Source organism: Apis laboriosa, unplaced genomic scaffold (assembly GCF_014066325.1).
Source record: "Apis laboriosa isolate Shangri-la unplaced genomic scaffold, ASM1406632v1 scaffold12_cov154, whole genome shotgun sequence".
Taxonomy (NCBI): domain Eukaryota; kingdom Metazoa; phylum Arthropoda; class Insecta; order Hymenoptera; family Apidae; genus Apis; species Apis laboriosa.
This window is the reverse complement of record NW_025221207.1, coordinates 1223298-1239313: the sequence shown is the minus strand read 5'-3', so window position 1 is coordinate 1239313 and position 16016 is coordinate 1223298. Positions and strand designations below refer to the sequence as shown.

Here is a 16016-nt window from a genome sequence, read left to right as displayed (position 1 = left end):
TTTTTTTTTTTTTTTTTTTTCCTTTTGTCGATAAGTTTCATAATTCGATAAGAGTCTATTATCGCATGAAAATGCGATAAAGAGAAGTTTTAACCTCTGGCAAATCCTATTAGGGAATAGATCGCGACAATCTCATCGATATTTCAAATGACACGAAGTTTAAATTTCCGATCGAGACAATACCCCGGAATTATGTTCAAAGGGAAACTGGAACGTTCCTAATAGTTTGCCAACAGAAAATTCGAAGACCTGCATTCACGACACGATCACGTGTACAAGAAGCGCAAGTAACAATGAACAAAAGATGAAATATTGAGCACTGCGAGTGTATATGAACCTTTTGTTCGCGAAACAAAATTCCAACAACCGGAGTCCAGTATGTATATACAATATCCAACAGTAGTTGATCGTATGTTTCATAGAATGAAACAAACATTTCGATAAACCATCGATATATATCGCGCTACGCTTTCCGCCATATTTTTTTGCTTTGTTTAATTTTTTTCTTCTTTTTCATTTTTATCCTATTATAATAAAATAAAAGTTTTAAAATCCATCGCGAAAATAATATAATACGAATCGCATTACTTTATTTCACTGTTTTATTGAAGTTACATGTGATTCGAATACTTTCGAACTGACGTGCAGGTATATGGCATGTCGTGTTGTAGCGCACAAGGAGGCAGCAAAAGGACGAACGAGCAATTCGTATCCAGCATGGAAAACCGGTCCACTCCTCCGTGTCGCGGAAGTGCCACAGCCTGGTCTGCGGTAACGTCCCAACGTCTAACGTTGTATGCTCGATTAAAGTGAAACAATGAGGAGGCTCGATTCATTCACCGATCGATGCTGGCTCCGTTAACGTGCAACGCCAACCGCTAAGTAGATATGACAAAGAAGGATTACTAAAAAAAAATCAATCCTTTTGATAAAAATTCTGTCTCGATAGCAGGAATTTTAGAGAGAAAGGAAACAAATATCCTTTTTCTGAAATGAAATTGTATAAAAATTATTAATTTTAATAAACAATATTTTTTTACTATTCCTAAACTTAATCTATTATTATAATCTTTACTATGACAAGGTAATTATAATTTTTTAGGACCATCTTTCCTTTCATTTTTGGATAAATCAAATATGCATATATATTTTCTTTCTTTCATCAAATAAATTATATAAAAATTATTAATTTAATAAAGAACATTTTTTACTTTAGAAGTAACCATTCTTAAACTTAATACATTGATATAATCTTACAATTTTTACTATGACAAGGTAATTGTAATTGGATTATAATCTTTCCTTTGATTATTTTTTGATAAATATGCATATATATTTTCTTCCAGCCACTAAACAGGTTAGGAATAAAAAACACAAATAAATTATCGTAAAATATCCATCCTTTGTAATCTTCATCTAATTGTGCGAGCCTCGAGAAGAACGCTGATTATTCCCTAAATAAAGCAAATGCAATCGATTTGAGAAATAAAACGTACAAATGAAACGTTCTTTAAGAGATTTATGTAAGAAAACGGTATGAATCGACGAATCGATTGCGAACGATCCGATTTTATACCTGGAACGGAATACGACAAACGAGAAACGGTTATGCACATGTTAAACGAACGGCCACGGTTCTCGTAAATACAAGACAAGCTGTTCCACCCGTGTACTCCAATAATCTTCATTCTCGAACGAGAAAGCTGAACTCGAATAAAACGATCACTTTACCCCCCGATCGCGGTTCACGCAAACTCGTGGGGCTAATAAATTCAATGAAAATCTCCTTCGGCTATTCGATAACTCGCGAATATCGTATATTTATTCATTTAAGCAACATCGCATCAGACGTCGTAAACCGTTCCTCCTCGTCGAAAAATTCGATAAATTATACGCAGGACATACTATATTCCATATTTCTCGCCCAAAAATTTATCCAACAAATTTATGCAATTTTCTACTCGCAATGAAGACTTGGTTCACGACGTTGGTAGAGATTTTTTTATTTCAAAGTTACACGTTGCATTTAAAGAGTAAAAAGTAAAATTTAAATCTTAGAGAGAGATTAACGATGGAGATAGTAGGCCAAGAAAATCTGAACTTGAGAGTCACAGGATCACGACACATATATACATATATAGAATGGTTGATAATCCTAGCAGCCAATAATTAGGAAAACAGGAAGTGAAAGTATACAGAGATTAATCGTTTTGAGAAAAAGCGCGTTATGTATCTCATTTTGTACAAATTCCTTAGATCGCATTTTCTCTCGAGTAAAATCGTATCCCATTGTCCGATGATCTCGAAAAGTCGTTAAACACGCGGTGGTACAACCGTATAAAAATGAGCGTAAAACTTAAAACCGCGTGGAACACTCGTTTACGCGACCACTTAACGTCCTGATTTAAGTGCCACGGAAGTGCTATCGCTCGTGTAACGACACTTCAAGTGGGCGCAGCTCAATTAGCCACGGAACAATGAGGAGAGCCGAGTAGTTCATTCAACGATCGAAACGTTAAACATGTGATACACGTGTGCTTATTGAATCTCGAGTCACATCTTATTTACAAGCCAAACGTCTTAATGGACGTTTAAATTACACGTTGCGCGAAACAATTAGGGGAAGGGGATTCCCCTGATCAATTTTCGAACTCTTCGCGCTAAGTAGGAGATAGATCTAAACGTGCTCGAAGATAAACAGCACGCGAACGGAATTCGTATAATAATAGTTTTTTCCCATTATACGTTCGAATAATATGTTCGTGCAAATCCAATATAATTTATGTAATAAGAATTCAACAAGATTCTCCTTCTTACGGTTTCTCGTTTAAATAATGAGTGTGTAATATATGTAAATGAGGTACAGTTGTAAATATAATACAGTTGTAAATGAAATTTTTATTATTTTTCGAATAAAAGGAAACCCGCGGATTTCAATTCCCTCTCACAATTCTTATTCATCGATTCGACGGAGAAATCTTGTCTGAGAAAAAATTGATAAATTTCTAGTATAAAACATAGGTAAACTTGAACTTGAACGTGTCGGACAAAAGTTCATTCGATCGAAATGTATATGTAGATAATATTTAATTCGACGGAAAAATGGAATTGCAGATGAATTCTGTATGAATTCCTCGCGCGAATTGTTCGTCCCTCCGATGGGCTCGCATAAATGGAATTCTATCGTAAGTGGGATTCAATGAGCGGGCAATTCGTTTAATCGAGCACCGTCTAAAATGGAATTCCGCTGTATATCCGAAGATAAAAGATAAGTAACGCGACGGGACTTGGTGCGCTAGCTACCATCAACCGGTATCGTTTCATAGGATGTTTGCGCGAAAATCGTTCGGGGAATCGTTCGAGGATCGTTTCATAAAGCATCGGTGGAACACCTTAGAGAGCGATAAACCGATTGGTGGCCGGCGAGCCGCTAATTATTTTGAGCGATGCATTAAAACGAGGCCGGTGAACTATTTTTACTTGCAATTCCGTAAGTGCACACCCGTGTACGAGAGTGGCGCGCAGGTGAAATTCTCGAGCTGAGAAAGAAAGAAAGAAAGAAAGAGAGAGAGAAAGAAAGAAAAGTCGAACGGTAATTAAGAAGTTTTTAATACGGGGGAAAAATTTCAACGAACCGGTTTCTCGACGCTCTCGACGCGTTAACGAATTTGTTCCTTTTCTTTCTTTCTGTGAAAAAAAAATTATATATATATATATATAAAATATAGTATACGGTACACACGTATATGGAAACACGAGACTTGCCACGAGCCGAGTTGCCGTTGCACCACGCACAAGCTGCTGCAATTTCGCGTTCACGCTTTCGCCCATTTTTCCATTAACGACGCGAGTAAATATCCAGGTTGCTTCCGTGCCGTTCGTCGCTCGACGAATAGAACAGCTTTAGCAAGAGTGAAAAATGTGCACTCCTATATGTACGTACGTGTACATATGATATTTGAACAAGTTGATTGTGATAAGCGGATCCACGAAAATCGAGATAAAAGGCGACAACAGCGTTCTGAAAAATCATCCGGTTGATCCCCTTTAGCTTTCCTCCGCTATTTTTATCTATTAGAGACCAGTGACCTGCTATACACGACGCGTATTCGCGTTTATACACTGTGACAAAACTGTGAGATGAAGTAGCGGTATCGTCGTTACGAAGCACTCGTTAAGATTGGTTTACAGTTTACATTGGTAATCCGTTCGGAAACGAAGCAGTTCCGATCGAATAAAGACGTTTTGGGATTTTATCTGTCTGACAGCTACCTGTTATTACATTTACATACGTCCGTGAAAAATCTAGAAAATAAAGAAGAAAAGCATCGTCAGTGATGTTTACAAATACAAAGAGAAAAATTTAAATGGATGAATATTAAATATTGTTTAAATATCGTTTGAATGTTGCTTCAAAAATTGTAAAAAAAAAAGAAATTTCAAACGATAATATTTGTCCGAACGAAGATCCCCGTATCGTAACCGCTATCTAAAGGGTAGCGTGTCGCTCGGCCACTCCAAAAAGACAGATCAGCTTCGAATAACATTTCAAACTAACCTTTAAGAGTCCTAAAATAAAACTCATAAAATGACCGAGGTTAAAATTACATTCGTTTCGAGATTCAAAAAATAAGAACAATTATTTAACTTAACTTAAGTATCTTAACGGAGCGAAGTTGGATAAATTGTGATTACAGGTTACACGCATCGTTGTAAATAAGTAAATAATCACGGAAAAGATGGAAATAGAGGATTGTTGTTCTTGAAAATGCATCTAGGCGAGCGATGTAAATTTTCGATAAACTGGTGTCGGCGAATTAAGTCGTCGGGTATCGACGCACCATTACTATTAATAGCGAACAGAGAAATCTATTCGTCCCCTATTTTTACAACCGAGCTCCCGCTAGTTCGTGCATCTTCCTCGTGCCTTCGAAACCACCTTTTCCCGTGCCACCTCGCCAATTACATTTAGACCGTGGTGTCTCGTTTAAGTATATTTATCCTGTTTTCCGCATAATTGCGGCCACCTCTATTTAAAACGCTTCCGAATAAAAATTTATAGGAATCGAGGAAATCGCCTCGAAGAACTTTTTCCTTTCGGTTACGTATGATTTAACACACACGCCCGGGAGGAGAGGAAAAATTATTTTCATCCCTTATTTTATTCATCAATTTCCAACTTGTCTAGGCAAATTAAATTTAAAATTGCTAAAATTTCTTTGATTAATAAATTAAATACGACGAGTTTCTAAGCTCATAATAAATTATGGAGTTCCAAAGTTCCAAAAAAAAAACTAAAATAAATCATCGATCGTATGGAGAGGAAATGGATCGAGGTACGACGACAGCATTGTTGACAGAGTTGGAAAATAATTTTCCAAAGACTACATCTGACTGTTCCTTGAAACACCCTTCGATCTTTTATTTCGCTCTCCTATTGTCACGAACCAAGTTTTTCTTGAATGAGCGAAGAAAACTTTCGAAACGAAATTCGAAAGAGAGGTAAGAGCCGAGACGAGAGGAAGAAAGAATGGAAAAGAGGATCAGTCGTACTGTTTATCGGAAGAAGGGAAAGGCTCATGTCGTAGAAACGAACTCAAAAATAGATGTTGGGGAGCGAACGTGTGTAACTTATATTTAGGCTGAGAAGTGAAGTTGTACAATGTGGGAGTAACGCTTAAGCATAGAGGAGACCTCGAGCTTTAAGACGCTGCCGTACAAAACCGTAAGATCCACGTATAACAATATTTGAAATCTTAACTTTTCAATAATTTTTCATCGATTCGATTCGACGTAAAAACGGTACGCGATAGTGCAATGGCCGATTACAATCGTAACGTTCCAGTTCCCATTTAGGAAGGAAAAAGTTGCTTTCTCATTTGCACGATCTTAATAATGTTATTCTAACCAACTAGTATCCTGCCACTCTCGGTCACAGCAAAATCATCTAATACACTCTCGATACACCGACGAGCTTTCAATTAAATTCTCCTAATGCAGACACGTTCCTCCTCGGATTTACCGTGGCTCCTCCTTCGAAAACACGGGGGGAAAAAGGAAACATCTCGATAAGCTAATATGCACGAGGCTGAGCATTCAAGGATTCCTTTTTACCCCGGGCCATTTGCTCAAGCTTTCCAACCTTGATAGACGCTAACTACGGTAGCGTCGTCCTGCCTTTTATCTTTATCGGTCAAACGTCCACTCCGATTACGCTACGATATATTTGGATCCGCGATAAGCCGATGTTACTTTCAACGAACGATCGCTTTGACCTAATTGCATATTATCGTTCGACAAGCGGTAAATGTATGCATATAAGTAGTGTTGTAATAATCATCCGTGCCGTAATGCAACTCGAAAGGGAACGATAGTTGCACGCGAGTTAAAAAACCGAGCTCTCTCGAAGGTCGGCTCCCCGAGTTTCAGTATCGAAACACGATCGTTAACGATGTCTTCATCGAATGCAACACGAAAGCCGAAATTGAGTCATCGAAACGCGTGCATGCCTCTCTATACACACACCCATCGATCATAAGGGAATGGCACGCGTACACGACGATCCTTGGTGTCCCCGCACACATATCCGTGGAGGGGAGGTAACTACGGAATAATAGATACTCAACGTGCAATACGAATTCACGAGCCTTTACCAAGAGTCGATTTAAAAATATTAATCGATTAATATTAACCGACCATCTACTCAATTCTCTCTGCTCTAAATAATCAAAACGGTAAACGTTTCTAAAATCGTATCTGTCGGTACATTATATTTTCTCTTCGTCCACGTTTCCATCCTGAAATCGATGTGATTCTTTTTGAAACGATCTTCCGTTTCAAAATAACCGGTACGAGAACGGGGGGAGAATGGGAGGGAAGAACCAGCTGATAATCCGTCGAGTGGCAGACAACAAACGATCGCTGTACCGAGAAAAGAGGGAGAGGAAAAAAAAAGAGAGAAGAAGGGCAAAAGAGAGTAACACGGGAGAGGAAGAGGTGCTCGAAACATTCACTTTCGACACCTGACGCAATACCTGCCAATTCTTTGATGCGAGAATCTATTCGCGAGCAAATATCATCACGGGTCTGTTAAATACATGGACATTTGGATGGAATCTCTAGATATCTGAAGAAGCACGTCTAGAGTGAGAATTATTATTGGATGCCTGTTTAATAATTCGTGCGAATCTTCAATCAAAATTTCCACATGCTCGATATTTCCATTCGAGAATATCCCAGAATTGGGAGTAAAATAAAAGAAAAGAATACAAAGTCTAGTCTAAAATGATTGGAAATTCAGAAATCTCTTGAAATTATTTCTCTAATTCGAAGATGATCCAATCAAAGTAATATCTTGTGCTTTCTATCGATATATTCTCCATTCGAAAATATCCCAGAATCGGGAATAAAATAAAAGAAAAGGGTACAAGATCTAGAATGATTAGAAATTCAGAAATCTCTTGAAATTATTTCTCTAATTCGAAGATGATCCAATCAAAGTAATAAGGAATAACTTGTGCTTTCTATCGATATATTCCCCATTCGAAAATATCCCAGAATCGGGAATAAAATAAAAGAAAAGGGTACAAGATCTAGAATGATTAGAAATTCAGAAATCTCTTGAAATTATTTCTCTAATTCGAAGATGATCCAATCAAAGTAATAAGGAATATCTTGTGCTTTCTATCGATATATTCCCGCCATGGATATCCAAGAAGTGTACATATGGCGTGTATACGGCGTCCATTCTCGAACACGCATTCGAGCTTCCAAGAAAATCCTCGATGGAAGAAAAGTATACCTATAAGTATATACGCTCGCAGTACGGAAACGCGATTCTTCCTGCGCTTTTATCGAATCGAAACGAACCGCGTGGAAAACTTCGCGGCCCGATCTTGTTACCGTTCACGGATCATGCGATCTGGAAAGTGAGATCATTCGTATTTCTCGCGCGAGGCGTGTAACAGGGTGTCTCTCCTACACACCGTGACAAGATATTCTTGTCCAAATGATCGTAAACCCGTGTATACATCGAGAATAAATATCCTTGAAAACGTTCTATCTTCGCTTGTTTTCAATCGTATCTCAACGATGAGAAACGATAATAACGTATTTGATTAATTGAAACTAAAAATTGAACGATTCAGTATCGGAATATTTATTCGAGTATCGGTTCCTATTTGACTTCATCTTGTAACGTGGGTTAACGTGTGAAAAGCGGTCTCGTTACCGAGATATTGATGTCGTTGATCGACCGAATACCGTTCGAGAAGGTGCTATGTCATTCATGAAAGGTTCGTGGTTCCGGTTGACATCGGTGATTTGCACGGACCACCGGAAGCCACAAGTTCGTGGTTAATGGAAGCTAGCACATAAACAAGATATATTCGGTTGAAAGGCATCCGACCACCATCACCAAATTTTCAATAACAAATGATTCTTTCGATAATATCACACGATTAAAAATTTCATCTTGTAAATATTCATCTTGTAAAATTTAACTACACTTTTCGATCAATCGAGATATACTTAATTCTTAGTTTAGATAATTATAACAGAGCTGTTTACACTGTTTACAGTTTACGTTGCGTTTTATATTGCGTTTAAATTTTATAATACGCTATAACGTTTAAACATATATATTAAATCTATGAAAGTGTACTTAAATCGTGATCGTAAAGCGGACGAGGAATAAAAAAAATCTAGTTATGGAAGATACATGTGTGATTATTCAAATATTGTTGCCATTAAACCAGAAATGAAATTATTTACTTGATCAGAATGTTGATCGGTCGTAAAATCTGATTCATACTACTAGCATCATCACCGTACGATATATAACAAATTATACGATACTAGTTTTAATCTTTTCGAATAAATTATTATAAATTTTTAGCTTCCCGTACATGTCATCGTATATCGCTGTTTTCTCTTTTAACAGTTATACGTATTTCCTTTGCCAGCCATAGTCTAATTTACGAGTTTGTCGCGACGTTCATCTTCCGACCGATTGCTCTTCATCGTATAACTTTATGAAAAGGCGAATAAATTCTTTTCAATCTCCCTCGCGTCGGCGTGGATAACTTGAGAGAAAAAAAAACGAGATAACGAAGCATCGTGTATACGATCGAGAACAATGGAACACGAAGGAATATAATTAAATAAAATAAAATGTGATATTCTCTCTCATGCGTCCTTGAGTTCCTTGTTCTACAAAAAATCAATGAATATTCAGACAAGATGACAGGACAATACTCAGACCTGAGAATTGCATTAAACCAAGATTTAAATATTAGGAAAACGAAATTGAGAATGATCGAACAATACTGTGTCGGTTATTCGTTGTTTTAATAATGCAAAAAATTTTGAAAAATTATCTCAAAGATATTTTCGAGTTCGAGAAAAAGCATAAGATTATCGATTAGAGAATATTATCCCCTCTAAGATAAATTCTTCCTTTCATTTTTATACCATCGTGTCAAGCAGAAAGGAAAACGAATCGTTTCAGCGAGAGATATTCTATCTCTCTTCGAAGGAAATTTGACTTATTTTCTTCTATTCAGGCGTGATTCACACTCGGCTGATCGTGATTGATACACCATCCCTCGCGACCTTATTCATAATACATCGATAATACACCGAGAACTTCGATCTTCACGCTCGAGGAAATATCCACGGAACGGTTGATGAATACCATTACCGGCAAGTAATGAAACTTAATCGTGATTTCGCGCCGATCGGTCGCGTGTACACTTTCCCCAGTTCATTAAACCGATTTAAGACCGATAAACGACACGCATCGTGAAGAATGGAAAATAGATTTTCATTTTACCAACAACGCGATGTTACGCTTGAAAAGTAAGTTTTTAAATACGATTTAAATAAATTTTCAGGTTTATCGAGGTAAACGAGAATTGGTTAATTATATTCGTGCCACCGATTCCTTTGAACTACTCGAATTATTAAAATGCCCCGAGCCATTCTTTCCAACCACTTGGATATTATATACCTCTATTCTCCGATAACTACGGTACTCGTTCAAAAGAATACGGTCTATACCCGGAAGCTTGGGTAACAACCACGTTTACCCGACTTATGAATCCTTCAAACATCTTCAAATCAATTTATGTAAAGCTTGTCTTGCTGCTAAGCATACTAACTATAAAGTGTACAGCCTCTGGCTAATTGAATTAAAACCGTTCAAAAATTTTCAACGTTATATTTTCTTTTCTGTTTATAAAATTAAAAAGTGTAAAAATATATAGTTAAAAATTAAAATTGAACGTATATAATTAGTAATTTATTTTCTCGCTTGTGTTACTAAGTAATTTGTTTTCTCGTTTATCTCGATTATAGCTTTATGTGTTAACTCTTATCGCGATAAGAACTTGTTTTAAATTCATTACATTTTTTATATATATATATTTACTTATTCTTATTTTAATTTCCTTAAAAATGACGAAGCGATTTATAACATCGGAAATTTTTTTGAATCATTAATAACCAGTAAGATTAAATCCTTACAAACAGCTAATAAATTAATTTCTACGTGATCAAACATAATTTAATCTATTAAGAAATCATTTTATCAGTTGTACATCTAATATATACTATTACTCCTTACAAAAATGGAATGTCTTAATTCAATTGTGTTATAATTAGAAGTTACGATACAAAAGCGATAACTTTCCATTTCATCCATACAAAAATAACCTAATCATAGAAAATTCGAAGTGAAACTATTTTTAGTTGTCACTCTGCCCATCACCTTTGCGCACGATCATTGTGTAGTTAATAATTCTAACGAGTTGTAACGAAAAGTTGGAACGAAGGGAAAACGAAACGCGTATACTTTTAATACGCTCGACCTCGCAAGGTCGACGAAGAAAGCGAACATTGCGGCCAGAAAGTTCACGATATTGCGTGCAAATTCTATAGACCGTCGCGGCGAGATAATAGCGACACTACCTGGACGTGAACACGTTTCTCAGAGCTTATTACATGGGACAAGGACAAGCTTCGTCTGTCCTCCTATACGTATATCTCTGCATAGGTGCATGATTGCATTTGTCAATACGCTAATCTTCGCGTATTGTCGTACGATATCGCAGATACAACGTCTACGTGCACGATGACACACGAAATCCGTCTGTTTCCCCCGTGGTACACACGATATACGTACGCATGTACGGCGAATGATGTGTATAAAGCGCATCATGAGCACGCGAGCCAGCTTGTCCGCTTATTCCGCTTATGCCTGCCGGTATTCACGCTAACGACGAGCTTGTATTCCCTGTCCGTCGAGTGGAGTCATGCCGTTTAATCTCGGCGAACGGAGAGCGTAAAAATCCAGCCGCGTGGAACGGGCAACGTATTGGATATTGGCACGGAAGATGGTTGTTTACCTTCCCCGAATCGAGATGCCCAGGGAACGATTGAAAATATCGGAGGTGTGGTTCTTCGAATAACAGGATGTACGCGATGTTTGATTTTAAAATGGATAAATTTTTAATCCGTTGATGAAGTAATCATCAGTTTAATTTTTTATTACTTTTTCGTTTATAATATTTTCTTTGTTGCATCGTATCTCTTCTTCCATTTGAATCCAATGATATTACGAAATATGAAAAACGTGATAAACTATTTTCATTTTAATTATTTACTTATTCTTTTACTTTTACGCAACTCTTACGCGTTAATTATTTAATGGTGAAGTGAATCGATTGAATACATAAGCAGACTTGTATTTGAAAGAACGGGATTGTATTCTAATAAGATTGATTGGAAATTTATGAAAGATCAAAAATAAACGATTACGACTTGTTCTTTGTTGAATATTTTTCAAAAGTTATCTGAAATGTATAAGAATGTGCATGAATACGTTATATAAAAAGGAAAAAAAAAAAGAAAAGGAACAGCGCTCACCTTGATACCACTGCGTCCCTGCTGCTTCAAGAGAACATTCTCCGGCTTCATGTCGCAATGTATGATCCTGTTCTTGTAGAGAACATCGAGGCACTGTAGCAGCGAATGCGCGAACTTCTTCACAAGCTGCATGCTGAACCCCTGGAACTTGTTCTTCTTGATCAACTCGTACAGATTAATACCGAGTAATTCGAAGGTGATGCACATGTGGTTACGGAACGTGAACGAATCGAACATATGAATGATATTCATCGTGTCGTCCTTATCCTGTTCGCGTAGCTTCCTCAATATCTTCACTTCCTCCTGCGCCTGACGATGGAACCTCTTCTCGTTCCTCACCATCTTCAGGGCGACATGCTCCTGCTTTTTGTGATCGTACGCTTTTACAACCTGACCGAACGAACCTTTACCGATCACCTTCAACACCTCGTACCTATAGGCCACGTGATCATGCGTCACGTGGATGTAGGAACCATGTTCGTTGTCGTAGCCATTGTTATGAGGTCGACCGATTATCCCCGGCCTCTTCTTCGCGTTCGCCCCAATAAAATATATATGCCGATAATTGAAAATCTCGTGGTGCTCGTACGGTGTCAGTTTGTCCACGTAGATCTTCAACACGACGTCCGGTGTGGCGATGATAGTCTTCGGCTTGCGGATACCGCTGCCGCAGGAACTTCCGTTCGAACATCCATTCTTCACCACTGACGCGGTGCTTGATTGGCTATTCGACTGCGCGTGTTGTGACTCGTGAGCGGTGGTGTGACTGAAATTATGACTGGAATTATGAGTGAAGTTATGACTGGAATTGTTGTGACTCGAATTATGACTCGAATTGTGGCTCGAATTATGGCTCGAGTTGTGACTCGAGTTGTGGCTCGTGTGCGAACTCAGGCTCAGGTTCAAGCTATCGGAGTTCCCGGTCAGGCTGAGCAAGCTGTTGTTGGCGCTGGAACTTAAACTCGGAAGATGAGTACCGGCCATGTGACTGGTTCGGGTCAAGTAACTAGGCGACGACTCGCTTGCAGGCTGCTTCAGTGCCAATGCGCTACCCTTCAAGGGTGGAAGATGATTGTTCTCACTTGATGGTGTGTTGTACGTCTGTGTTGAGATCGCGTTCGCGGGTACGAACAGTTTTGATCTAGACCGGGGCATCTCGAACGTGCTCGAAGATAATGTTAAGCTAGTCATTTGTGTCCATTTGACGATGATATTGAAGCGTGTGTCGTTTCTTCTCGGACAGACCGATAGGTCGTGTATCAAAGAAAACGAAATAACCAATCATTGGATGATTACTCGTACAGATACAATTCAACAGGGTGAAGTGCATCGATCGCGAACGCCCCTTTTTTTCCCTTTAATATCTTTCTTTTTTTGCAATTTCAACTATTATCGTTCGTTCTAACGTGTCACGATGTATTGTCGTTTGGATAAAAAACATGTTGGTTCGTCGAGACTAATATCCTAATTTTAAAAGCAATCGTTTATTGCTTGTCGTATTTCTCTTGTTCTAAGGATTTGCAGATTTATATGAATTTAGTTTATATCTCTATATAATATTTATAATGTAGAAGTAAATTTGGTCAAACTTGCCGATTCCGTAATTACTTTTCAACGAACTCGTCCGCCTCAAATAAATTAATCGACTAAAAGATTTAATAATTGAATTTCAGTCTCATTCTCAGTGTTTAAAATAAACTGCTGAATTATGAAATGTTATTTTTTTCTTTTCTTTCTTTTTTTTTTTTTTTCGTGTATCTTTGCACGATAACTATTTAATGAAATTATCAAATCTTCTAAGACGAAGCATTACGAACAATCTGCGATGCGTGCTCGATAAATGCGCATCGTTATAAGAGCGCATCGAACGTGTTTCGATCCGCGATGGCGATGATACATAGCACGTGCAGTTTGAAATATAATCGATTTAATAATATTTCATCGAGAAATGAAAAAAAAAAGATTTCTCGATGTAAATGCAACAGACTAGAAATTGTGATGATTCTTTTCACTGTAACGAGTGCGAGTGAGATAATTATCATTCATCGAAAACTTGACTTTGTATTTTTTTCTTATTTTCGCTTGGTCATTAACGTGCTTTTTCTTTATTTTCGCTTATTTGCCGCTTTCATTGTCGCCCCTTCGCACGCGATGTCTGTACGCAGCTCCGAATGAGAAAAATAAGAGGAACTATGAACCCAACGCGACTGACGTCACTTCTGACTATGCACAGCTGTCTACCCTCGAAATTATTCATCCGACTTGTATTAATTCCTTTCGTCGCTTGACCCTTCGTTCGTTATCACCAGTCAGTGTCTCCACCTTCTTTACCGCATGAGAACGATGTGTTTTTGCTTCTTTCTCCTTCGTACGAAGTTTCGAACGTCTAATTTTATAATCTATCGCGCACGAGGGCAAACGCATCGTGCGAAAACTGTCTGCCACCTCTGACTGGAGGTTATTGCCACCAGGCCGGCCAACACGGACGATTTCGCTCCATCGAATATCCTATTCCCTTAAACAGATGAATTTCTCGAACAAAAGTCTCGATGTCAATCTTTGACGAAATAATAGCGTCGTTGTCCTTCATATAATAGATTTTTACACTCAACGAAATTCACCTCTCTTGGAGCATAATTACCGTTAATCAAAATAGCCATATACGATTCGATTCGATCTATTTGCCATGAAAAATATTCAAAAATAAATCGTTTTGGATCAAATAACAATTAATAATCGGTGGAGAATTATTTAATTGTTACAAACGCTTTTTCGATTCTATTAGTAGCTATGAATTCAATTCAATTCGATGAATTTTAAATGCAGAATTTCCTTATGTGATGAATTCTAATTAAAAAAGAGCAACTTCTTAAATCTTCTCGGGCAGTTATTCATCTAATCACGTGTTTTATTTACATGCATCAACACCGCATTTCCTGTGTTTTTAAGTTTTGTCTTTAAATTATTCACATTATATTAATTCAAACAAAGTTTCCTCGTGTTATAATTCAATGAACGCTTGTTATCAGTGACATCGAATCATATATTTCCGGCTGTGAAATATCATTTTATCATCTACGAAAACACTAGAAAATCGAAATCAAGCCACCGTGTTACCAGACGATATGCTGAATTTCTCACACGCTCGGTCGTGGACCCCGCATGCATGAAAATCGAAGCAAACACCGCGAACACGATGAACGTGGCCGCACCTTGATAACTGTTTACAAGCGAAATGTTCTCTCAGCATTAATTATAAAAACTTATTATTCTCCTCGATTTATTTGATTTTATAAAGGCGAATAAATGCAAAAAAATAGATGGATATTCAGGAACGATAAATTTTTTCATTGAGACAAAGATAGCACGAAACAAAGTTCGTCGCTTCTGGCACACTGACTGGTTGGCTGGTTCTAGCTGGCTGGCTGGCTGACTTCTCTTTCTTTCTTTCTTTCTTTCTTTCTTTCTTTCTTTCTTTCTTTCTTTCTTTCTCTCTTTCTCTCTCTTCTCCCTTCTCTTGCTCACTTATCTATCTCTCTCACGCCGCCATCATGTTTATTCTTTTTATACACCCGTTAAACGTTGTGTCAGGACGGTTTGGAAGGGGTGGACGACCAGGCAAACGGATGAACAGTCAGAGTAACTAACTCATGTATAATTTCTCATATATATAGTTTTTGGTCTCTGAAATCGAATAAAAATGATATCGCATGAGAGAGATTTTCACAGATCTTCAACGGTTAAACGAAGTAGCATGACGCTTCCGGTAGTAAACCCTCTATTATAATTTCTACGATTATTAAGACGCGATTATTTTTCATTTTTATGTATCTATTATGTTAATAATACAGATGTTTTTGTTATCTTTCCCTTCCTTTGACGTTTGGCGTGCATGTATCATTAATCGAGTTGTACATTCAATTCCGACAAACGGTAGATACGCTTTTCAGGTTACATTTAATAACACTAATTTTTTTTATTCAATTCCAACACAAGTTTTCACTGAGAAATTCACACTCGTCGATTCAAGAAACACTCAAGGCGGGAGCACCATTTCTCTATTGATAAAGAAACGCCTGCTACAACACCCA

At 37.6% G+C, this 16016-nt stretch overlaps 1 protein-coding gene across 1 annotated transcript in view; it reads right to left on the bottom strand.

Annotated features, from left to right (window-relative positions):
• The window catches only part of LOC122720446 (dual specificity tyrosine-phosphorylation-regulated kinase 2-like), a 25690-nt gene extending 11253 nt beyond the window's left edge, over nucleotides 1–14437 (bottom strand). Inside the window, exon 1 of the mRNA XM_043947187.1 lies at nucleotides 11926–14437. Coding sequence (XP_043803122.1) covers nucleotides 11926–13116 — 1191 coding nt within the window. The 5' untranslated portion in view covers nucleotides 13117–14437. The remainder of the gene's footprint in view (nucleotides 1–11925) is intronic.
• Between the last annotated feature and the right edge of the window lie 1579 nt (nucleotides 14438–16016).